The following is a 26429-nucleotide window of genomic DNA, read 5'->3' as shown; positions in this document are numbered from 1 at the left end:
CCTCCGGCCTCTTGAGGACTTCAGTGTTGGTCACAAAGTTACTCCAGTGGATGTTGAGGATGGTGCGAAGGCAGCGCTGATGAAAGCGCTCAAGGAGTCGCAGGTGATGACGGTATAAAACCCACGATTCGGAGCCGTAGATGAGGGTTGTCATCACAACCGCTTTGTAAACATTGATCTTTGTGCCTTTTTTCAGATGCTTGTTGCTCCACACTCTTTTGTGCAGTCGGCCAAATGCACGGTTTGCCTTTGCCAGCCTGTTGTCAATCTCCTTGTCGATCTTGGCATCTGAGGAGATGATGCACCCCAGGTAGCTGAACTGCTGGACTGTCTTCAGAACTGATTCACCCACAGTGATGCAGGGAGGGTGATAATCTTCCTGGGGTGCAGGCTGGTGGAGAACTTCTGTCTTCTTCAGACTAACTTCTAGGCTGAATAGCTTGGCAGCTTCTGCAAAGCAGGACGTCATATGCTGCAGAGCTGATACTGAGTGGGAGACGAGTGCAGCATCATCAGCAAACAGTAGCTCTCGGATGAGTTTTTCCATTGTCTTGGAGTGAGCCTTTAGTCGCCTCAGGTTGTACAGGCTGCCATCAGTGCGATAGCAGATGTAGACACCATCGTCATCATCTAGATCTACTGCGGCTCTTTGAAGCATCATGCTAAAGAAGATCGTAAAGAGAGTTGGCGCGAGAACGCAGCCTTGCTTTACACCTGTGCCTATTGGGAAGGGCTCTGAGAGGTCGTTGCAGTGTCTGACTTGGCCTCGCTGGTCTTCGTGTAGCTGGATGATCATGCTGAGGAACCTTGGGGGACATCCTAAACGTTCCAAGATTTGCCACAGGCCTTTCCTGCTAACGGTATCGAAAGCTTTGGTAAGGTCGACAAAAGTCACATATAGACCCTTGTTCTGTTCCCTGCATTTCTCTTGGAGCTGCCTGAGAACAAATACCATGTCGGTGGTGCTCCTGTTAGCTCTGAAGCCACACTGGCTCTCTGGGAGGAGTTCTTCTGCAATGGTGGGCACCAGTCTGTTCAGGAGTATTCTGGCAAGGATTTTGCCTGCGATGGAGAGCAGGGTTATCCCCCGGTAGTTGGAGCAGTCTGACTTTTCCCCTTTGTTCTTGTGTAGAGTGATGATGATTGCATCGCGAAAGTCCTGTGGTAGTTTGCCTTGTTCCCAGCAGGTGACAAGTACTTTGTGAAGTGTGCTATGTAGTACTGTGCCCCCATGCTTCCAGATCTCTGGTGGGATTCCATCAACTCGCGCTGCCTTGCCACTTTTCAGTTGCTTGATGGCTTTAACAGTCTCTTCTAGGGTGGGGATCTCATCCAACTCTGTTTTCACTGGTTGAAGTGGGGTGAGGTGGATTGCTGAATCTTGAACTACACGGTTGGCACTGAAGAGAACCTGAAAATACTCTTACCACCAGTTCAGTATGGATGCCTTGTCTGTGAGGAGCACTTGGCCATCTGCACTACGCAGGGGACTCTGAGCCTGATATGATGGGCCGTATACTGCCTTCAGGGCTTCATAGAACCCTCTTAAATCACCAGTGTCTGCACACAGCTGGGTTCTCTCTGCAAGCTTGGTCCACCACTCATTCTGGAGGTTGCTACATGCAGCGCAAAAGATTGCTTTTTTCCCGGGACAGGAGGGCTGAGCAAGATGTGCTTGGTAGGCAGATCTCTAGTAATTCTTGGATCTCTTGATTGTTCTCGTCAAACCAGTCCTTGTTTTTCCTTGTGGAGAACCCGAGGACTTCTTCAGAGATCGACAGGATGGTAGTTTTTAGGTGTTTCCAGAGTGCTTCTGGAGAAGGGTCTGTGGGGTAACTGGGGTCCTCAATTCTTGACTGGAGTTTTGCCTGGAAGGCAGCTTTAACTTCGGCTGCCAACCTGAAGCTTCCTCCGAGGGATACCTCCTCTCCTGGGTGTGGGTTTAAAGTGAAGACGGAGATTGCAGCCTACAAGACGATGATCCGTATGACATTCCGCACTGGGCATTACTCGGGTGTGTAAGACATCTCGAAGGTCTCTCTGGCGCACCAGAATGTAGTCGATAAGGTGCCAGTGCTTGGACCGTGGGTGCATCCAGGTTGTCTTCAGGCTGTTCTTCTGCTGAAAGATAGTGTTGGTGATGGTGAGCTGGTGCTCCGTGCAGAATTCTAGCAGGAGGCGCCCGTTATCATTGCAGTTGCCAATGCCGTGTTTGCCAAGTACTCCTTTCCAGGCTTCCGAGTCTTTACCTACTCTGGCATTGAAGTCGCCAAGGATGATCACCTTGTCCTCTGTAGGGGTCTTCCGTACGAGGTTGCGTAGATCAGCATAGAACTTGTTCTTTTCTGCAGGATCTGCTTGAAGGGTTGGGGCATACACACTGAAGAGTGTTGCATGCTGCTTGTTTTGCCGCATCCTTACTTGCGGTCAAAAAATAACAACAAAGAAAAGGCATGCACCTGCCTCACAAAGTGTGCAAAGACTTAAGCTTGTGTGTTGGAACATCAGAACCATGCTTGACACAGTAGACAGTGGTCGCCCTGAACGACGCTCTGCTCTAGTTGCCCACGAACTTCTCAGGTTGAATATTGACATAGCAGCTCTCAGTGAAGTCCATTTCCCTGAGGAAGGTAGTCTTCAAGAACACGGTGCTGGCTATACCCTCTACTGGTCGGGTAAGTCAAAGGCTGAGAGCCGCCTTTCTGGCATTGGCTTCATGGTCAGGAACTCCATTGCCTCCAAACTCGAAAACCTGCCAACAGGTCACTCAGATCGCATCATGTCCATGCGCCTCCCACTTCAAAACAGGACCAGAACTAATGAGTTGAAATTACATCAAAAGAGTTTCCGACACAACATCAGGAAGAACTTCCTGACCATTTGAGGTGGTGGGCTCTCCTTCCTTGGAGGTTTTTAAACAGAGGCTAGATGGCCATCTGACAGCAATGAAGATCCTGTGAATTTAGGGGGAGGTGTTTGTGAGTTTCTTGCATTGTGCAGGGGGTTGGACTAGGTGACCCTAGAGGTCCCTTCCAACTCTGTGATTCTATGATTCTATGTCAGATTCAGCCCTCATAATAAATGAGTTCAACACCCCTGGCTTAGAGGGAACTATACTAGTCACTAGTATGCCCTCTATAAGTATTCTGTTTACTTCTCAAGACTCCTAATGTTTTTCACAGCACTGTATGAGATTCTAATCAGAAATCTTTTTCAGATTCTGTAGACTGCTAAATGACTACAACTGACTGTTAACTGCTGACTGATTGATAACTTCTGCCTTCTGTCTCTCCACACACACTTCTTAGCTCTGCCCATACATTCTTAGAGGCCAACCAATTACCTCACTCACTCATCTCCCTCTTTCACCCCCTTTGTTCTTCTGCAACTTAAAGGTAAAGGTAGTCCCCTATGCAAGCACCAGTAGTTTTCGACTCTGGGATGACGTTGCTTTCACAACATTTTCACGGCAAACTTTTTGCGGGGTGGTTTGCCATTGCCTTCCCCAGTCATCTACACTTTCCCCCCAGCAAGCTGGGTACTCATTTTACCAACCTTGGAAGGATGGAAGGCTGAGTCAACCTTGAGCTGGCTACCTGAGCCAGCTTCCGCTGGAATCGAACTCAGGTTGTGAGCAGAGGGCTCCAACTGCAGTACTGCAGCTTTACCAAACATTTAAAGAAACATGCTGGTTTGGAGAAGTGATTTAAAGAGAAAAATGCCTTCTTCGAGCCAGCCTACGAGGCAGTGGGGGGCTTCAAGAGTCACACAATACATATGAAAGAGCCACATGTGGCTCCTGAGCTGCAGTTTGGCCACCTCTGCTCCAACACAATGGAGAATAATGTTAGTATGGGCTAACATTTTTGGAGTGTAGTACCATCTGGAGTGTATTTTGCAATTTAGTTGAAATGTGTTCACCGATTGTGTGTGAAAGGCATCAGAGTTCCAAATAGAATCCTATTGATCTTTGGTTAAAAGTAAGTTGCAGTCTTTATGCCATTGTTTGGTATAAGATGTAAGTTTGGTATTCTCAGTTTGTAGTAAGATTTGATAAAAGTTCTGATATAAAACCTTTGGTGGGAGATGAACATTCTCTCAAATTCTGTCAAAGATCTGGTAATGCTCTCCTTGATCTTTGGATCATTAAGGAGGTGATGTACTTGGAGATACTAATACCAAGGGATAGATTTACAAGTGTGTTTGTCAAGGTCTGTTTTCTGTAACATTTTTCCTTCAGAGACGATATCTGACAAGAAGATTAAGAATGCTGACTTCCAGATTTGGAAGGTTTCTGGAGCTTGAGCAGGGGGAAACCATGATTGGCCCAGAAATTTGGAAATTAGAGATAGGCCGGAAGCCAAATGTTTTCTTTCTTTGTCCCAAACTGTTAGCAAGGCTTCTGTGAAGGGATTAAGGGAATCATGGCCTGGTCTCTTGTTCTTCTTTTGCTATATTAATTTGTAGTATTTATGAGGTTGAAAGTAGTATTCCTCTATTGCAGTCCATATTGACCTTCCTGGTTTTTGTCTTCTCCCTGCAGTTTTTCCCCCAAACCCAGGAAAATTTATTTCTGAGGTTTTAGAGTAATAGCTGTGTAGGTCAGGAGGCAGTGATGTGGAGGGAGAAGGGGATAAAATTGCTCTCTCCTGCCTCTTTTATGAGTGGAACTCTGTTGATGGATAAGCAATTTTATCCCCCCCCCCTACATACTTGTATAGTTCTTGCATGGTCCTGCCACTAAACCCAACCCAAGGTTTGATGCTTGAGAATGGGGGAAAATGGCATGGAAGGTAAGTGACACATTCAAAGGGCCCAACTTAGAAATGAGTTGAGTTGTTTCCATTATGAGCTCCCTAGCAGTATCATTTGTATCATTAGTCTAAACAATGTGTATATGTTTTTAGGTGAAAATTCTGATTTGGGGCAGTTTCTCTGGTGTTCCTAGTGAGTCTACTAGTAATGTAATCAAATTAGTCACTATAATTAATCATTGGCTTTTGAACATCTATATGACCAAAGACTTAAAACTTGATGCAGTGATACTGTACAGCAAAATCACATTCTTGTAAGTCTAAACTTGCTGCTTTAGGCTTCCTCATTATAACCTTACAGATAGGGGCAAGAGGCAGCATTTCATAGCCTTCCTGAAAAGATTTCATAGGAAGTTTGTTTTAGTTTTAGTGCTGTGGAATAACAGAAGGTATTAATTATTCTTGAGCATGTTAGTGACTCATTAAAATATATAGCTGCCAGGATACAAAACTCCACTTTAGGCATGCTCAAGCACATTGTTCATAAACAGCAGGATTTTTAAGTTTTTTACTTGGAAGAACAAACTCTTGTGTTGTATCACAAATGATTTTTGGACTTCTCATCAGTTCCAAAAGAGGTAGCATAAGAGAGCTAGAGTGGTGTAGTTCTCATAAAGTTGGTCTCATTGTTGGTACTGAAGAAATAAAGGTTCAGATCTCTACTTGGTCATGAAGCTCACATTCAGACTAACCTAACTTGAATGAACGTTGTGAAAATATAAAATGGGGAATAGGTGGAAACTTAACTTGCAGGGTAAAATGTAATAAAATAAACCAGAAAATGGGAAATTTCTGCTTAGGTAATGCATGCAAATTCCTCACAGGTAGGGGTCATTTTGTAGAAAAGAGGTGCCAGACTCATTAGCACAACTCATTTGCATATGCCACACACCCCTGACATCACTGGAAGATGTACTAAATTATATCAGCTCAGCTAAATTATATCACCTTAAAATGCTTCTTGAATTATAATTGTCATCATAAAACCTTACCCCCCTCATACTTTTAAAACTTCTTTCTCCTATTTGGCCACAGTGGCATGATGAAGATTTTCATCTGTCTCCTTTACATGTTTTGGTTCTTTTCCCATTTTTATGGGGGAAAATATTAGAAAGTTTGTCAAATCTTAAGAGTTCAGCAAAATTCTCACAGGGGGTTTGAACAATGGAGCCCAGAAGCAAGTATTTGGGGAAGGGAAGGGAAGTAAGAAAGAAAGAGCACAATAAAATTTAGAGGTTCTGGAGTGCCGCTCCTGTGAGCTCCTGCCCAAAATGAGGTGTGCAGAAGCAGTTGCTTATGTAATGCATTCAAATCACACACAGGTGTTCAGAAACAGCTGCATAGTTCTTTGGATGTATACTTATGTTTGGTATTTCCCAATAATGAGAGCTTTTAGTAATAAAAATTATCCTTCAGTGCATTTTACTTCAGTTGCTACTTTAGTGTTTACCAAAGGCAATATTCAGATTTGGCTGCATCACAAAACAGTTTGTTATTTAACAAATATTTGGTGAGGGAGGCATCATCATTCCCTAAGTCAGAGTCAATACAAGGTGATGTAGAGCTGGACACCATTTTGGCTACTGGACTAGAAAGTAGTCCCAAAGGTCTGTTAGAATCACCAGGAAAAAAAGTTTTTTACTGTTTCCGTTGGTTTGGGGGTAGATTTAGAGGTCATCTGCGAGCCTCTTCCCATGCTTTGTGTAGATTTAAGCTATCCAAATCGAGTTGGCAAGCTTTGAGGAGGGAAGGGAGCTCTCTTAGAAAGTGCCTGCCATGATGAAGCGTCACTCCACCCCCATTTAACAAATATTTGATTTATTAACTCAATAACATTTGTTCAGCGTCATAATTATTAGAACAAAATTTTGTGTTCCATTTTCTTAAATATTTTGTTGACCAGCGTTGTGACATTGGAGATGCATCCAGAGGGAGTCTGTCTTCATATGCCTATATTCTTATGGTGTTATACTTCCTACAACAGAGAAATCCACCAGTTATCCCAGTTCTTCAAGAGGTATGTATCAGAGAAGGCAAGTGAACAATAGTTTTGAGAATTCTCAATGTTTTTTCTCAATTCTGGTCTTAGCTATTATTTGATGTAAAGCTGTTGATGTAACAAATATGTCTTTCTCTAGCTACTTGGGGCTTTTAATTTGTCAACATGAGCTTCCTTTATTGCTGGAATTGATGTGCATCTTATGTGTATTATCACTATGATGATTGTTTGTGCTGGCTTTATGCTGCACACATAAGGAGTGAAAAATACACGTACAGTTGTCAAATGTATGGTGTAACACATTAATTCCTATGTAGAACTGCTAGTATACAGGGAAGTCAAGAAAAAATTGTGACTTCAAATGGAGTTAAAAGCAAAAAAGGCAGTAATATTTTTAATTTTGTTTTGAACTTCTTTGTCCTTAACCAAATTGAGTTATCTAAAATGTTGGCTTTTTTAGAGGAAGTCTCCTGAGCAAATGTAGACTGCATTGCCCTGATCAATAAGTAACTGCAACTCTCACCTGTCTCATCAGGACTTCCACATCAGAGTTTGTGGTTTTTCTGGCAGGCTAGAGCCCCAGCATCTCTTTTTAATTTTTTTTAAAATTTAATGTTGTGTTGGTAGACTCAGTTGAGGCACTGGTGACTTTTACAAAAGGTTGTTTCTTATCCTTTATCTGTTCAGTACTGTTCCTTGTTCGTTGACCTTATTTTTGATGGTGTTTTAGATATTTGATGGACAACAGATCCCCCAGAGAATGGTTGATGGGTGGAATGCTTTCTTCTTTGATGATACTGAAGAACTGGTAATGTTCTGATTGTGGAATAAACAATGAATTCTTAGGTATAGGTTTATTATAACACAATCTACATATTATATTGTAATAGTGAAGTCAGCCAATTTTTGGATTCTTAAATCCAGTAACCAGAGCTGTGACAGAATGTTCTACAAACCTGAAAAGGGCCCATGTTTGTAGAGAAATAAATGGGAGGTTTTAAAAATCTGAAAAGGAGCACCTGTAGCTTTAAAAAACAGACTCCCTCAGTGGCTGTTGTCAGGCAACCACAGGTTGCGTTTTTATGAATAAAAAGTCAAGGGGAGGGGGCAAGGCTCTTTCCAGGCCTAATTTGGTCTGTGAAGGAAGATTCATTGGGGCCAGGCCTTTCTTGGGTTGCCAGATCCAGGTTGGGAAATTCCTGGAGATTATGTGGTGAAGTCTGAGGAGGGGAAAGTATGAAATAATGTCACAGAATCCACTCTCCAAAGCAGCCATTTTCTCCAGGGGGACAGATCAGTGTTTTCTGGAGTTCTGTTGTAATTGTGTGTGGGAGGGTGTCTCCTGGTCCCATCTGGACGCTGGCAACCCTAGACCTGACAGCAGATTCTGAGTGACTTGACTTGCATGACTGAACTAGGTCTGGCTGCTTGCTATCATTCAACAACAGCCGCCCTTTGAAAGCCAGTGTGGTATAGTAGTTTTAGAGCATCAGAATAAGGTCTGCAAGATGCAGTTTCAGATCTCCATCTCGCTGTTGAAGCTGAGTTGGTGTTTGCAGACTAGTCACATAGTTTCAACCTTACCTTCCTCACAGCATTGTTGGGCAGATAAAAAGGAGGAGAGGAGAAGCTGTTTTGGTTTCCACTGTGGAGAAAGCCTGTAATTTTCCTAGGTAGAGGCTGCCAGGGTGGTGGTGGGGAGAGCTGAAGACAGAGGCAGATAAAAGTAGGCTGACTATTGGGTAGGAAGGAGATAGGTTTGCCAGCTCCAGGTTGGGAAATGCCTTAAGATTTGAGGGGTGAAGCCTGGAGAGGGTGGGGTTTGTGGAGGGGAGGGAACTCGGAAGTATATAATGGCATAGACTTCATCCTCCAAAGCAGTCATTTCCTGCAGGGATATAGCGTTGCCACTCTCCAGGTGAGGGTTGGTAATTCCCCAGAATTATAACTGACCTGTCAATGACAGAGATTGGTTTCACTGGAGAAAACAGTTGCTTTGCTATGAACTAGAAGGGCATATAAAGCTATGCTGAAGAAGAAAAAATGCCAGTCTATTAAATTTTTATGGGACAAGGTAATTGCAGCTGCCAAAGGGAAACCTAATACATCTTTCTGGCATTTAATTACTCCAATACTGAAATCCAATGTATAGCATCCACAGTTGAAAGACTCAAACTAGGCCTTCCTAATATTTCAACACTGATCTGGGAAGCTATAGTCGGTTTTAAGTACAGACTGCTAAATTTCAAAGAACTCCCAGCTTTCACCATATCAGCAGCCAGGGGCTTTTTTTTTTTGCAGAAAAAGCCCAACAGAAACTCATTTGCATATTAGGCCGCACACCCTGACATCACTGGAAGTGGTACCACCTCTTCAGTAGGTTACTTTCCGCATATTGAAGAAGAAGAAGAAGATATTGGATTTATATCCCGCCCTCCACTCCAAAGAGTCTCAGAGCGGCTCACAATCTCCTTTACCTTCCTCCTCCACAACAGACACCCTGTGAGGTGGGTGGGGCTGGAGAGGGCTCTCACAGCAGCTGCCCTTTCAAGGACAACCTCTGCCAGAGCTATGGCTGACCCAAGGCCATTCCAGCAGGTGCAAGTGGAGGAGTGGGGAATCAAACCCGGTTCTCCCAGATAAGAGTCCGCACACTTAACCACTACACCAAACTTGACACAGGACAGTACAGTGCCATCAGTTGCATTTCATGGATTTGTGTTCTCACACAGCCTAATGAGAGACCTTGTTTCATTCCCCCCCCTCAACATGGCCAGAGAAAGAGAACCATGTGTGGCAGCAGATCCAGCTTCTCCTGGGAGGGGGTGCTCCTGGGCAGCTCTATTTCTCTCGCTCTCTTTGCAAGCCCTATGGAGGCTGGAGGCAGCAGAGAACTCATGGCTGCCTTGTGCCTTCCCTCTGCTGGAGATCTTTTTTTGAGCTGGAGCCCTGGCCAAGCCAGGCAAAACTGCATTCCTGTGTGTTTCTACTTTAAAAAAAAGGGGGGGGGGAGCCCTGTCAGCAGCCCATGTTGGAATAGAACTGTGGATATGGAAATAAATTAAGTTTATGGAAATCAAGAAATCTAACTGAAATAAGACAAGCATTGCTTATAGAGAAGCTGCTTAAGCAAGACTGCGATTCCCTCCAAAAAGATGCTGCATGGAAATGCTTCTTACTCCAACGGGGAATTAAGTTGATTTGCCTTACTATCTCAGTTCCAAAATTGAGGTGGTCATATATGATCACAGGTTGTAGTTTGCTGCCAACAGCCCAGATGAAGGTCCGTTTCCTTAAAACACTCCAGACCAGCAGTGGTTGATTCATTGTCCATACCTTTTTTTACTGTCCAAAGTTTGCAACAGCCAGAGAGAGATTTCTTAGGAAATGGCTACTGAATTACTCAGCCATTCATGATACTTCAATATTAAGATTACTTCTGAGTATCCTGTGCAAAAGATATATTGTGGATGTGGCAAACTTCTGTTTTATTGTGATTTTTAATTCTTACATTTTGTTTTATATATATGGCCTATGGGTTGTTAAATTCAAATAGACTTGACATAAATGGTTGCTTTGGGGGTTGGACTCTATGGCTTATTTTGCTGAGGTCATTGTCCGATGCAAACCTCATCCTCCCAAGACTCCACCTCCAAATCTCCAGGAATTTCCCAACCTGGAGCTGACAACCCAAAGGGGAACTGATCTCTGTAGTTGGGAGATCTGTTGTGGTGCCTGGAGACCAGGCACTGTTACTGTGGGGGGAAGCAAGTAGGTGGGCAGCTGGAAGTACTGCTGCTACCACTGCTGCTGTGGGGATGGAAAAAGCAGACAGGAAGTTGGGAGAGTGATGGATGGAAGGCAGAAAGAGAGAGAAAGTGCCAGTCATGGAGGAGAGGGAGTAAGGAAAGAGGTGGTAGGAGAGAGATAGAGTGAGAGACTGAAAGAAGTAGGGGGAGAAGGCAGTAAGCAAAGCTGGGGGGAAATGGGACAGCTGCTCCTGCAAGTTTCTTGCAAGTCCCCACTTGCAAATACACTAACTGTTCCTATGAAGCAACAGTGGCGTGCTTCATTCATTGCACGAATGAAAAAAAAAATTCATTCACAATATTTTGAACAAAGGGAAGGAGAATTAAAATGAATTTTTTGCAAAAAGGAAATGTGGACAAAGTTGCAGAAAGAACTTTAAAGAAATGTAGAATTATAAATAAAGAAGTGCAAATAAAATCTGTTCATAACTTCTTGGAAACTGTCACATGGAAAAACTCTTATGCTTTGCTCTATGGGTAGCAAACCTTTTAGTTCTTCTAGACTTCTCTTTGAAACACTCAGATGAATGATTGTACAAGTGTTGTAGGAGTTATATGACCACAGTTCCTCATGAAAACTATATCATTTATGGGTAAGCATGGGAGAAAAGATGTTCCTGGATTTGGGGATGAAATATGCATTGTTTATGATGTGGGGGGAGAAGAGCCCCTGCACAAATGACAAATGAGCCAAAGCAGAAGTTTACAACTAAGATAAGGTACCTAGAAGGCGGCCAAGTAACAAACTTCTCCTGTATCGCCTATCTGTTGCCACCTACCAGACATGGGCATGAACTGAACCACAAATTGCAATTTGTGCATGAATCGGGTTAATTTGTGGTTTGTTTCAAACTGATCCAGACCGTGGTGTTTTGTTTGGTTCATATTTGCACTTCATTTCCCCAGACACCCAGGTGCTGATTCAATCAATTCCAAGCAACACTGGGGGTGGACTTCTGGGAGCTCTAGAAACACCCATAATGGCTTGAATGGCAGCTCTGGGAGCCAATCACAGAGCTCATTCTGCAGCACAAAGAGTTGTGAAAGCTGAAGCTGAGATTTCCTGGGGGCACCTGCTTTGGGGGCCTATGACTCGGACATTCCAAATCCAATCTTTGCCAAACTTGGAGGGTGGGTGAAGGAAAGCCTGCTGAAGACTCCCAGTGAGTTTTACACCTCCCAATCCAAACAAACTAACAAAACATGAACTGGGTGAGAACTGAAACAAATCACAAAACAAACCACCATTTCCTCTGCTTTGTGCCCATTCCTACTACCTGTCTTACATCCTTCCTCCCATAACATCAGCAGTGTTTCCTAAGGACCTGTTGCTGAGTTAACTCCACACTGTTATTTCTTAATGGAAAACTCGGCACAGTGCTGTGGTGGCATTGCCTGCATGCCACCTCATTTATTCTTTTTAGCATTCAAAGGGAAAATGGCTTGTTACAACTAGAGGTAAGAGGGAGTATGTGTAAGTGTCATGGCCAGAGTACTAGATGGTGTGTGTTATATTTGTCCAAGTAATAGAACATGGCTACCCAGGCTGGCTGTCGAACTTTTCCATTTAAAAATCTTATGATTGCTTACAAATGTAGTCAGCCTATAGAGTGAGAAGGAAGTGGGTATCATTTAGGTGGAGTTTCTCTTTTAAACATCAGTGATTCCTTTAGCCAGGGAATGATCTGTTTCAGAACTGGGGATTCGAGGAGGGAGACAGGAAGGTGCCTTTATCTGGAGCCTACTCAGATAGAGCATTTCCCTTGACTTTAAAACTATTCCCGTTCCCTCTTACTGTGTGTCAACTTACATTATGAAAATTCAGTTTCACAAGAGATTCACATTGTAAAATAGTATGTTCAGACAAAACTGCTTTTTTTAATTCAGTCTGCTCTAAATTTTATACAGAAAAAACGTTTACCTTCTCTTGGGAAAAACACAGAATCACTGGGAGAACTCTGGTTAGGGCTACTGAAATTTTACACTGAAGAGTTTGACTTCAAGGAATATGTAATTAGCATTCGACAGAAAAAGCTGTTAACCACCTTTGAGAAACAATGGACATCCAAATGCATTGCTATTGAAGGTACTTATGGAATGTTAGTCATCAATGAAAAAATACATCCCACAGAGGATCTTTCACAGCTAAAGCAAACATTTATATGCCTTACACCCTTAACACGGTGAGAAATAGACTAGTGTAGTCACTCATATAGTAGTTATTAATAGCAAATGTTACTTATTAAATAATTATTTCTGAATTGGTATAAAGCTCACTAAAGTATCTTGATTGGATCCAAAGAACAGTGAGCAAAAGAAAAACATCAACTAGCACTGTTTCACAAACACTTGCACAAGAATCCATGGTTGATCCACACCAATTTTCATGCTTCTGGTTATGTAAGTGGTTGCCAAAACTTGTGTGAGCAGAACATAATTTTTGTGTTTTGTTGAGCTTTTTATTCTATTTTCTAGATGTAAAACAACCGTTCTGAAAGTAGGAATTATGTTCTGCATCCAAAAGTGCACCTTTTGATTTAACCCATAATATTTTATCATAACAGTTTTCTTTTGTTAAAATAAAGATGTATGTGTTAAGGGACTATAAATCTATATATTCATAATTCATTCAGAAGGAAAATTACAATGCTAGCAGTATCCTTTACCTGTTCTTTTATTTCCTTTGCTCAGATCCTTTTGACCTGAACCATAACCTGGGTGCAGGAGTTTCCAGAAAAAGTAAGACTTGAGGGGGGGGAAAACCCTAATATTCAAAATTGAATTTCTAAAGAAACATGATTTCTTTAGTGTTATTTTTTTTCACAGTGACCAATTTCATAATGAAAGCATTAATCAATGGGAGAAAACTGTTTGGTACCCCTTTCTATCCAGTACTGGGAAGAGAAGCTGTAAGTTTTCTCATTTTGAAATTATACTTTTTTGCTGTTGTCAGAAATGACCAGGTACCTTATTCAAGTTTTATTGAATCTTTCAAGTACATATAAATATATTAATTGAACTTAACAGATGAATTGTAGCATAGTGAGAAAAAGGCCTCTTCGACAGATGCATAAAGTGCAGTTCATGACTATGAACTTGGCGGGGGGATGAACAAAGACTCTGGTATGCAAGATGTGTAACTTGTTCAGAACTCACATGTTTAAAAGACCAGCACAGTGACAATTCAATTTACTGGGTTTAATTATCTTTAATTAGTTCTTTTATTTCCAAAATACAGTATTTATATTTTAATCTGAATTAACACATGAATAAAATTTTGTTGTAGAAGGGAGGATACAGGTAGTCTTGTTTTTAGAGGGCTGTGCATATTGCTGTTTCTCGAGGCTTACCTTCGATACATGTAAGCATACATGTGACAGTTGTCTTATTCCTGAGCTTAACTCTTGCTGCCTCCTACCCAATCAAAGGATGTAGTTTTAAGTCTCAGGTTAAAAAAACACCAGTGCTCAGGCACATCGTTTATTTATTTGTTATTTCATATTTCTATCCCGTCCTTTCCAAGAATGGGCTCAGGGAGGGTCACATCAATAAAAGAATTACATGATTATAAAACAACTAGCTAAAGCAAACAAATAGGCAAATTCCAGATTAACAAATTCAAAATTCCAATGATGGCCAGTTTGAAAACCTAAGCCCTGACTGACACAAAACAAATGGCATAGTCAGAACAAGTCCTGCTCAGATAGTATTCACATGTGGGCCTGCATGTAGCAGGGGGGCCATGTTGATGTTTAATGATGTCCCCTGCCTCAACTAAAGGCCTGGCGGAACAGCTCTATTTTATAGACCCTGCAGAATTGTAATAAGCTCCATAGGGCTTGGATCTCCAGTGGGAGCTGGTTCCACCAGGTAGGGGCCAGGACGGAAAAGGCCCTGGCCCTAGTTGAGTGAGGCTAAGCGGACATCCTTTGGGCCAGGGACAACCAGAAGATATTGCTCAGCAGAGCATAGAGCTCTCTGGGGGGTATATGGGAAGAGGCAGTCCCTAAGATGTGCTGGTCCCATAAAATCTATATAAAATCACAACATAATAGAACCAATTAAAATCAATTTACCAAACATTTTAACAATCCAATGGTGATAAATAGTCCCAGTCCCAACTGCCAGACTACATTCATGAGCAGGGGAGAAGAGGGCAAAAGAGATGTAATTAGTAGAGGAAGGTGCCAGCCAGATGGAAGCCGTCACTGTCCTCAACCAAAAGCCTGGCGGACTGTGTTAAGCTTGCATTACAATGAACAGCTATGTGGAGTACACTTAAGCCTCTGTCTTTGACTCTGAGACATTAAGATTATGCCATCTAATACTAGAAATCAATGTATTAGTCAAGGGTGTCAAACATACAGCCCACAGCTGCATCTAGCCCCTGGAGGGCTCCCATCAGCCCCACAAGAAACTGGCTGTCTGCTGCTTCCTACTTTCTGTTCCTTCTTCCTGTTTCCAGCATCACAGCTGGCTTTTGCCCATTCGCTTCTATTTCTTGCTTTGCATAGGAGAGAGAGAAAGCCAAGCCTCCCTTCCTTTGATTGGCTGAGGGGGAAGGGAAGAATCAGAGAGAGAGAGAGAGAGAGCCCCATAGCACTTTTGAGATCAACAACATTTTATTCCAGATATAAGTGTTTGTGTGCCTGCACACTTCTTCCAGAGGTGGGGAAAGAGAGAGAGTGACCTGTAGCACTTTTAAGAAGATCAACAACATTTTATTCCAGGTATAAGCTTTCGGGTGCCAGCATACTTCTTCAGAGAGAGGGGGGGAAAGGGGGAGGGAGGGAGAGAGAGAGTCTGTGTCCAATGGCACTTGGAGAGATCTCCCCTTTCCAGTTCCAGTAGATCAGGGGCTGGGGGGGGGGGGGGAGAAACGTAAGTGTAGCTTGCACTCTTTATTAGTGGAAGGGAACAAGAATCCAGTGGCCCTTGATGATTAACAAAATTTGAGGGAGGGCATGAGCTTCCATGAGTCACTGCTCACTTTGTCAGATACAGCTATAATGTGAGTCCATCTGTCCTTATATCTTGGAGAGTGAAGTGATTTGAGATACCAAATGACAATGGCAGGCATTGGTAATAAGAGATGAAACCTAGGTCTTAGTTCAGTCCTGAAGGATGCATTGTCTTGAGCTTCATTATCAGATGCAATTCAGCAGCCTCTCTAATCTCCCTTTGAAATTCCATTGTAAGAGAACTACTACTCTTAGAGCAGCAACTGAATGTCCTGGAAAGTTAAAATGTTCCCCAATGGTTTTTGAATGTTGTGGTTTCTAATAGCAGTAAAAAAAGCCCAGTAGCACCTTAAAGATTAACATTTGTGGTATGTAATGTGGTTTCAGGAATTACTGCTCAGTTGTTCAGGCTTATTTTCATTTATTCTTTGCATCATCCTGGACTGGATCCACCTGTACTAAATTGAGACCTAGGTTACCTGTCTCATTACCAGTGTTGATATTGCCATACCGACTACCCCATTTCACATCTCGTCTAGAATCATAGAGTTGGAAGCGACCTCCAGGATCATCTAGTCCAACCCCCTGCACAATGCAGGAAAATTACAAGTACCTCCCCCTGCCCTCTTTCTCATAATCTGCATAAATTCACAGAGTCAGCATTGCTGTCAGATGGCCATCTAACCTTTCTTTAAAAACCTCCAAAGAAGGAGAGCCCACTGCCTCCCAAGGAAGCTTGTTACACTGAGGAGCCACTCTGTCAGGAAGTTCTTCCCAGTATTAGGGTTTGTAGAATCTTTCGGGCTCAAGTGCCGTGTTCTACTGGAGAAAGTTTTCCTTCCAGACGTCTTCCCAGTGTTTAGCCAAAAACTCTTTGGATTTAATTTAAACTCATTGGTCTGACCTTTGGGGGCAACAGAAAACAACTCCATACCATCTTCTAGTCTATATGACAGCCCTTCAAATACTTGAAGATGGTGATCATATCACCTCTCAGCCATCTCCTCTCCAGGCTAAACATGCCCAGCTCCTTCAACCTTTCCTCATAGGACTTGGTCTCCCTTACCATCTTCGTTGGCGTCCTGTGGACAGGTTCCAGCTTGACTATATCCTTCTTAAATTGTGGTGCCTAAAACTGAACACAATACTCTAGGTGAGGTCTAACCAGAGCAGAGTAAAGCGCTACCATCACTTTGTGTGATACAGCCCAAAATCCCATTTGCCCTTTTTAGCTACCACATTATACTGCTGACACATATTCAGTGTATGGTCCACCAAGACCCTTAGATTCTTTTTGCACATACTACTTCCAAGACAAGTGTCCCCATCCTATGCATTTGGTTTCTCCTACCTAAATGCAGAACTTTACATTTATCCCCATTAGAATTCATTTTATTTGTTTTAGCCCAGTTTTCCAGCCTGGCAAGACCATCCTGTAGCCTGTCTCTGTCTTCTACTGTATTGGCTACCCCTCCTAATTTAATACCATCTGCAAATTTAGTAAGCATTCCTCCTATTTCTTCATCCAAATCACTGATAAATATGTTGAAAATAACAGGTCCCAGATCCCTGAGGCACTCCACTTGTCACTCCTCTCCAAGAGGATGAGGAACCATTCACAAGCACAGTTTGGGTGCAATCTGTCAACCAGTTACAGATCCACCTAACAATAGGATCCAAACCACACTTTACCAACTTGTCAACAAGAATATTATGTGGAACCTTATCAAAAGCCTTACTGAAATAAAGATAAACTATGTCTACAGCATTTCCGATTCAGCAAGGTAGTAACATTCTAGAGCAGGGGTGGGAAACGTCTGACCCACGGGCCATTTCTGGCCCGCAAGATCCCTTGGCCTGACCTGCGAGGATCGGCTGGCCGGCAGGGATTGTTGGGTTGGGCCATGTCACACAGCGGCCTCCCTGGGGCTGGCTGGCTGGGATTATTCGGCCCTGCCACATTGCATGGCAGCCTCCCCGGAGTTGGCTGGCAGAGATCGCTGGGGCACGCCACAGCCTCCCTGGGGCAACTGGCCAGCAGGGATTGTCGGCCGAGCTGAATGGCAGCCTCCCCAGGGCCAGTGGAGATTGCTGAGCCCGGCAGTGTTGTGCAGCAGCCTCCACCGGGCAGGCCGGCGGGGATCGCTGGGCCGCGCCACAGCCTCTCCAGAGCAACTGGCTGGCAGGGATTGCTGGCCATGCTGCACAGCGACCTCCCCGTGGCCAGCGGGGATCGCTGGCCACACTGCATAGCAGCCTCAGGATTGCTGAGCCTGGCTGCGTTGCACAGTGGCCTCCCTGGGGCCAGCCAGCAGGGATCGCTGGGCTATGCCATGGCCTCCCCGGGGCAACTGGCCACCATGGATTGCTGGCCACGATGCGCAGTGGCCTCCTCAGGGCTGATGGTAATTGCTGGGCCACACCGTGCCCCATGGCAGCCTCCCTGGAGCTAGCTGGCTGGTGGGAATTTCTGGGCCCAGCAGCACTGCGCGGCCTGGCTGGCCGGCCAGGATTGCTGCAGAGCCTGGAAGAGTCACTGTGGCAGTTCAAGTAAGTTTCCCTCTCATTTCCTTATTTCCCTTTCTTTCTCTTTCTTCCCTCCCTTTTAATTTCCCTTTCTCCCCCCTTTCTTTATTTCCCTTTATTTCCATCTCTTCCCCCTATTAATTCCCCTTTCTTCCCCCCATTTCTTTATTTCCCTTTATATCCCTTTCCCCCCATTTTTCTCTCTCATTTCTCCCCCCTCCCTCCTTCCCCCCTCCCCTAAGTGGTTGGTGTTATGAAGGACTGCTGCTGGGGTATGTGGGTGTCTTGGGTTTGATAGGAGCAGCTGTAGTTTCTGCATGAAGGGAGGGAGGAGTGGGAGGTGGGAGCCAGCTACCACCAGTTCAACTTCCACTTCATTATCCCAGAAGGTGTGGCCTAATATGCTAGTATTATGGGGTGTGGCCTAATATACTAATGAGTTCCTACTGGCCTGCGAATGATGTTATAAATTTCTAAATGGCCCTTGGCAGAAAAAAGGTTCCCCATCCCTGTTCTAGAGAGATATATATAGGGCTAGGGTTAGTCTGGCGTGTTCTTGAAAAGCCCATACTGGCTCTTAGTAATCACAGCCATTTTTTCTAAATGCTCAAGGACTGACTAACTGATGATTTGTTCTAAAACTTTTCCAGGTATAGACATCAAGCTGACAGGCTGGTAGTAGTTACCCAGATCTTCCTTTTCCCCTTTCTTGAAGATGGGAACATTTGCCCACCTCCAGTCTTCTGGCACCTCACCTCTTCTCCAGGAATTCGCAGAAATAACGGCTCAGAAATTATGTCCACAAGTTCTTTTAGTACCCTTGGATGCAGTTCATTTGGCCCCGAGGACTTTGTTTCATTTAAAGAAACGATGTGCTTATTTACTTGTTTTAATTGCTTATTTACTTCTATTTTTATTACTTATTGTAAGCCCACTGAGCCCACTCGCGAGATAGGGCAGACTAGAAATTAACAAAAATAAATAAATAAATAAAATACTTGCCCATGTGCCAGTCCTAGGCTGCAAGTCCCTTCCCTCATCATGTGTTCTGTTTTTGCCATGTTGAGCACCTTTTTCCTCAGAAGAAAAGATGAGGGAAAGTACGAATTGAGTAGTTCTGCCCTCTCTTCATCACCTCTTACAATTTCAGTTTCCTGTCCCCACAATGGGCCTACCATGTCCTTGCTCTTTTTCTTACATAAGAAAAGAACCATTTTTTGTTTGTTTTTAGCATCTTTTACTAGCCTAAGCTCATGCTGAGCTTTAGCTTTCCTAACTCTCTCTCTACAAGCACTGGTTGTTTATATTCATCCTTGGTTATAAGGCCCTCCTTCCATTTCCTACATGAGTCTTTTTTGTTTCTCAAGTCCTTTGAAAGCTGTTTATGGAGCCACCTTGGTTTCTTTAGGCTCCTCCCATTTTTCCTTCTTTTGGTTTTGAGAAACTCCCACCCCTCTTGAACTCCCTTCTCCTTAAGTAATGCTGGCCATGGGATTCTACCCAGCCTAACTTGTCAAAATTTGCTTTCCTGAAGTCCAGCCTATATATCTGACTACATACAGCTTTTCCCTTCCCCAAGACTGCAAATTCCAAAGTTACATGGTCACTGTGAGCAGTGTTCCCTCTAAGATGAGTTAGTGTGAGCTAGTTCACAGTTTTTTAGCCTCCAGCACACATTTTTGTCTTAGCTCAGGAAGGATGTTCCCAGAGCAAACTAATTTATGCAGTAGCCAGATCACTGGCTCACAACTTTAATGCCAGTAGCTCACAAAGTAGAATTTTGCTCACAAAACTCCACAGCTTAGAGGGAACATTGATAGGGTGCCCATTACTTTCACCTCATCAACCAGTTCTTCTCTGTTGGTGAGAATCAAGTCCAAGATAGCAGATCCCCTTGTTTCCCTTTCCACTTTCTGGAAAATGAGGTTGTCAGCAAGACAAGTCAGGAATTTATTTTACCTTTCGTTCTTCACAGAATTGGACTTCAACAGATATCCAGGTAACTGAAATTTCCCATAACCACTGTGTTCTGTCTCTTTGAGAATTTGGTAATCTTTTCTAGGAATGTCTCATATAAGTCCTCTGCCTGGCTTGGTGGTTTACAACAGACCCCCACCATAATATCACTGTTGTTTCTTCTTTTATTTTTACCCAGACACTCTCAGCTGAATTTCCATGCTCAGATTCAGGTATTCCCTTTCGTCATCCTCCTGTTGCCTTCTCAAGAGCACTTCATGGGTTATGTCCATGAAATCTTTGCCTTCTCTTATAAACTGGAGCATGGACAAATGTGCCTCAAGTCCCTGTATCTTCTCCAGTAGGGTTACCAACTTACACTTGCTGCAAATATAATTGCTGTTACCCTCCGGTAAGAATACAGACATGCTACAGACTTTGCATGTTACTGCCTCTGCCTCTTCACCAGCCATGCTGTTGCAATCCATTTTTAATTTCAAATCCAATCCAAACTAGTACTGTTTATCTTGTACCTCCCTGATAACTCCACTGCCAAACTGCCTCTCAAGACTACTTGTGAAGAGCTACTCACCTTTCTTCAGGCCATACCCCCAGGCAAAGTCCCTTTGGCAAGGAGGAGCCTTGCAATTTACAGGCTCTCAGCTCCCACCTCTGACTCAATAGCTAGAGGAACAGTAGAAGGTGGTGCCAGCAATCACCCCCAGGCAAACAGGCCTTCCCCTCTCAGCAACAAACCAGATGAAAAAACAAACAAACTATCAGAAACTCCGCTCTGGTAGGCTCCAAGCACAGTTGTCTCACACAGCAACCTCAGTTAATACTCTCCAGCAGTTTAGGAAAAGCAAAATTAACATTCACCTCGCCAGTAGTTCCTTTCCCCAGCACAGCTGAGTCACCTAATCCAACCATGCCTGCTATTGCCATTCAGCATCTGAAATAATCTTTATGAATTTTACATCTCTAATACCTTGTGCTAAATTTTATGGCACATGTGGCCTGGCCCAATGAAATGACATTTATGTTAGACTCAGCCCTCATAAGAGTTCAACAGCACTGTATTAGATAGAAAAGTTAGCGTCTTTGTTTTTTCAGCTGTATGGCATTTATTTATTTATTTATTTGACTTCTGTATTGCCCTTCCCTCAGAGCTGGCTCAGGGCAGTGTACAACTAAAACAAAAGAATATAATCTACTAATATATAGAAATCGTGCAGTGTCACAAAAACCTGTATGGCTCCACCATACATGAATTTCTAACCCCCATTAGCAGAGAGGGGAAGAGTGGAAAAATAAACTAATGAACCAATTACTGTTAAAAACCATTGCTGTTCTCATCCATATGCTTGGTGGAACTGTAATAAGTTCCATAGTGCCCAGATATCATTTGGCAAAGAGTTCCACCAAGTCAGAGTCAGGCCCTGGCTCTGGTTCAGGACAGACAGATGCTCTTTGGGCCAGGGACTTCCAGCAGGTTTTGTTCTCCACCCCCCACTGCAGCCAATCACATTGAGTATGATCGAGTCAGCCTTTGTTTGATTAACCCGCTGGTGTCGAACCTACCCTTTTTGGGTAAGGTTATAGAGCGGACTGTGGCGACTCAGTTACGAGGGTTCCTGGATGACACTTCTGCACTGGACCCGTTCCTATCTGGCTTTCGTCCAGGTCACGGGACGGAGACGGTTTTGGTTGCCTTCATTGATGACCTGTGACATCTGGATCGAGGTGGCTCAGTGGTGCTGTCGTTGCTAGGTCTACCAGCCGCATTTGATATGGTTGACCACCAGCTACTGTCTAGCTGCCTTGCTGACATGGGAATTCGGGGGTCTGCCTTGCAATGGCTGGCCTCTTTCCTTCAAGGTCGGGGACGAAAGGTGGTGATAGGGGAAGAATCATCCCGGAGGTACCCATTCATATGTGGTGTGCCGCAAGGGGCAGTTCTGTCCCCGATGTTATTTAACATCTACATATGCCCCCTTGTCCAGATTGTCAGGAGGTATGGACTGGGGTGTCATCAATATGTGGATGACATCCAACTCTACCTATTGATGGGTGGCCAATCTGGCTGCACCTCAGACAATTTGGACCTGGCATTACAAGCCGTGACATCTTGACTCAGGCTGAGTCTGAGGTTCTCTATCTGAGCCACGGTGGCCTGGGAAAGGAGATCCCCTTGCTGGCTTTTGATGGAGTGCCGCTAATTCCGGCCCCGAAGGTCAAGAGCCTGGGAGTGCTCCTGGAGCCCTCCTTGTCTGTGGAGGCCCAGGTGGCAAACACTGCCAAGTCTGCATTTTTCCATCTACGGCAGGTATGGCAGTTGGCCCCTTTTCTGGAGCACTGCAACTTAGCAATGGTGGTCTATGCTACAGTCATTTTGAGAACAGACTACTGTAATGCCCTCTACATGGGGCTGCCCTTGACTCTGACTCAGAGACTGCAGCTAGTGCAGAATGCTGCAGCACAGTTGTTAATGGGACTGCCTCGATGGGAGCACATTCAACCAGTGTTGAAAGAGCTGCACTGGCTGCCTATTGTGTACCGAGTCCATTTCAAAGTGCTGATATTGACCTTTAAAGCCCTGTATGGCCGAGGACCTGTCTATCTAAAGGACCGTCTTTCCCCATATGAGCCCCAGAGACCACTGCGTTCAGGAACTCAAAATCTATTGTCCTTCTCCAGACCAAGGGAGGCCAGACTAGGCTCTGCACGGGCCAGAGCCTTCTCAGTGGCAGCATCAATGCTGTGGAATGCGCTCCCTGAGGCCATAAGAGCCCTGTGAGATCTCTCCCAATTCTGCAGGGCTTGTAAAACCTTATGCTGCTGGGCAATTCCACCAGAGGGACCACCAACAGAAAAAAGGAAGGTCTAATACGATCTGAGCCGCCTATGCTTTAACATTCTGTATAGCACCAATACTTTGTTTTAAATTGTTTTAAATTGTAAATTGTCTATATCTTATTGTTTTATGCCTGAAATTGAGATGTTGGTTTTATTATGATTGTTAGCCACCCTGAGTCCATTTGGAATGGGCGGGATATAAATCGAAAGTAAATAAAATAAATTAATTAATTAACAGTAGGTATGGCTGAAAGGTAACTGCTCAGTTAAGAGCTCCTGTCCTTCTCAGGCTACCTTTTACTTCAAGTGCTAATTTAACTTCAAATGTTACTTTAGCCATTCTAGACTTTGATTAAAGAGGACTCTAGCTGAATAGCCTCAGCAGGTACGGGAAGTATGTAACTGCTTCTTTTCTTCTAGGGGCAAAAACTTTCTTCAAAGACTATGAGAATTTGTTAAGATATGGTAGCCTGCTGTGAAGCATGGTAGATCATGAACTGTCAGAATGACTAGTAATAACTGGATGTGTCCAGAGGAGACACAATGAGTCAGCAGAATTAGCTGATTGGTGGGCTGTACTATTTAGCCAGCAGAGTGCCAGAATGTTTTTTCTCTCTATGTGTTTGGATTACTGGCGAAGCATTTTGTTCCTCTGGACCGTGTATGTATATATCTTCACTGCTGTAAATATTTTGTATAATACACCATTTGTTATAAAAGCAACTGGTGTGTTGGCTCTTCATATCGACGTTCCTATTGCTAATGCAACTTCCTGTTGTGGTCTACCTACACTCTGCATACGCTCTTGCCGTCAGAATTAGCTTAAAATTTTAGATTTTGTTTAAAATTGGGTCCCCTGTTTTTTAAGCCCTAGCTGTTCTTTTAAACTCTAGATGCAGTTTGTTTTGTTATTTGTTCCTGGGGAATCCCCTAATAACAGGTTTTGAGGGGCATTTTGAGCTGCAGGAGAAGACGAGCCATCCTGTGTGCAAAAATGCTTCTGTCAGTAGATGCACCCCAGTGAATTCAAGCCGTATTTTCATAAGTTTTCTTGAAAAAATAGACATGCCCTCTACTGCTGTTTACTCGCCTTTATTACTGATGCGTGTTGAATGAATGCAAATATGAAAACATTTGAAATGTGATTTTGAATTGTTAGTTACCATATAATTCAAGTTATTGAAGGTGATAAGGTACATATTTCCTTCTTAAAGCATGCACTGTTTCTTCTAATATGCCTCTGCTGTCTTTCATTGCCTCTTTGTAGAAAGTGATAACAAGAAACTTTTGTAGAGTAATAATGTACTTTTCCCCTATAGGAATACTTTTTCAACTCAAAGGTATTAACAGATGGAGAACTGGCACCCAACGACAGATGCTGCCGTGTCTGTGGCAAAATTGGCCACTATATGAAAGACTGCCCAAAACGGAGGAGGTTGGGAGAATATGCACCATTTTATGCTGAATATAAATTATATTTTGAAGAGTGAAGCTGGGCATCACCTCTTTGCTTCTTATTCTCATACTCCTTTTGTATGCCTCAAACACTGCATCCCATCCTTTTACCTGTTCATTTTGAAACCATTGTTTTAAAATCATATTTTCAGTTCCTTCCTTGACACAGCTTTTCCCCTGAATGTAATAGCTGTCATAAAACAGTGCCAAACACTATAGCTGAATTACATGGCATTTGCTGTGTAATCTTGATAGGCTTTCCTGTATAGCACTTACAGGTGCCTTTTGCCTTGAAGGGTAAAAGCAATGAGATGCAGAAAATATAAGCAATTGATTGCTTTATTTCAGGGTACTTTTTCCTGGCACTTAAGCTTTGATCTCATCTTTTCAACATTTTAACCTCTGGTTGCCTCAAACAAAGGAGCAAAACCTGATTTGGAACTGATGTTGTGTTTGCAGTGCCTTCTTAATGTTGTAGACTTCAGTTGTATTGAGCAGAGCTCATATTTTCTTAGTAGAGGTAAATTCTCTGCTTGTTTTCTTTCTGTTGGCCTTTTCTATATCACAGTTGCACATTTTCAAAATATTATTCAGCATGTTTTCTCTTTTAGGTTGAAGAAAAAGGAAAGTGAGAGAGAGGATGAAAAGGAAGTAAAGGAGGAAGATAGAGAAACTAGAGAAAAGAGGTGCTTTATTTGTGGGGATACTGGACATGTTAGGAGGGATTGTCCTGAATTCAAACAAACAAGGCAAAGAAGCAATGGTGTTACAGGTAAAACAGCATCACTTCCCTTCCCCCACTTTTGTGTTTTAATGTTTCTCAGTTTTCTTTAGACTGTTACCTGTTTTCAGCACAATATGCTCTTTTTAATCACATTTTTGGATAATTTATTTGGAAAGAGAAAACTGGCACTACTCTAAAATCCTGCTCTGAGCCCTAAATACTTTATGAGATTTTCTCCTCTTCTTATTTTACATGAGTATTCTGACTTGTATTGGCTACTATCAACTTATGTATCAAACAACATAAAAATACAATAATATAACTGAATACTTACTAAATATTGGTCAAATTAGATAGATAGATAGATAGATAGATAGATAGATAGATAGATAGATAGATAGATAGATAGATAGATAGATAGATAGATAGATAGATGATAGATAGATATTTTCATATAGTATAGATAATTATACAAAAATAAATAACATATAGCCTACAAGCCAATGTCTCCATTATTATAGTCTTCATCAAAATACAAGATATAGCCCATTGTGAACAGAACAATTTCAAATATACAGTCTAAGTAGCTCAGTTGTTTGCTGAAAAGCAATGACTCATTCTCTAGAATGTTTGCTGACAATTAGTAGCTCTCATTACTGAGATAAAGTGCATAATATTTTCCGCAGTCCATTTCACATACAAAATCCTTTGAGAAGATGGTTGTTTCTCCTTGCAACTCCGCTGATAGTTAGCTTGAAATCTCCATTTCAGTCTTTTATCAAAGACAGAATCAGTTTTTCTTTTAGAAAGCTATTAACAACAAAAATATATAATTAAATAAATATGTAATACTAACTGCCTGCAAATATTAAAACCCAAACACACTTGGCTTTTACAAGAATCACTTCATCCATTGCTTATTGAAAAGCCTTTAACCAGTTTAATGACTAATGTTTCTATTCTGTCTGTTGAAAGTCTCATTAAAACAGTGAATATCATATACAATTTCACCAAATGCACTGAAAATTTACTACTTAAAGAGACAAGGCTGTTGTTCCAAATTGAGTGAAGGATTTTTACAAAGAGTTTAAATAATGCATCCTTACATACCAATATTATACCGTAATTTTACTCATTTTACTGTACCACCCATGTTCTAAAGTTTATGAAAAGCTAGACAGATCCATTGTTTGCATTTAAGCCATGGGGTATGAGAGCACTGAGCTTGAATGTCTGAAAGGCTTCCTGTCTTAAAAGCTCATTTTGTTTGTATATCACAACCACTATGTCCCTTTGCTACATATAAACCTCAATACTTAAAGTCATCTT

The 26429-nt window shown here is 42.8% G+C and overlaps 1 protein-coding gene across 2 annotated transcripts in view; it reads left to right on the top strand.

Moving 5' to 3' along the window:
- The window catches only part of TUT4 (terminal uridylyl transferase 4), a 92335-nt gene that overhangs the window by 58903 nt on the left and 7003 nt on the right, over positions 1-26429 (top strand). For both annotated transcript variants that reach the window (XM_060231814.1, XM_060231813.1), the window contains exons 20-26: positions 6718-6831; positions 7544-7621; positions 12531-12708; positions 13314-13361; positions 13449-13531; positions 24241-24356; positions 24988-25148. In XM_060231814.1, coding sequence (XP_060087797.1) covers positions 6718-6831; positions 7544-7621; positions 12531-12708; positions 13314-13361; positions 13449-13531; positions 24241-24356; positions 24988-25148 — 778 coding nt within the window. The remainder of the gene's footprint in view (positions 1-6717; positions 6832-7543; positions 7622-12530; positions 12709-13313; positions 13362-13448; positions 13532-24240; positions 24357-24987; positions 25149-26429) is intronic.

The sequence above is a fragment of the Heteronotia binoei genome, chromosome 2, assembly GCF_032191835.1.
Source record: "Heteronotia binoei isolate CCM8104 ecotype False Entrance Well chromosome 2, APGP_CSIRO_Hbin_v1, whole genome shotgun sequence".
Taxonomy (NCBI): Eukaryota; Metazoa; Chordata; class Lepidosauria; order Squamata; family Gekkonidae; genus Heteronotia; species Heteronotia binoei.
Note: the sequence above shows the minus strand (reverse complement) of the source record. Positions and strands in the feature narration are given on the sequence as shown.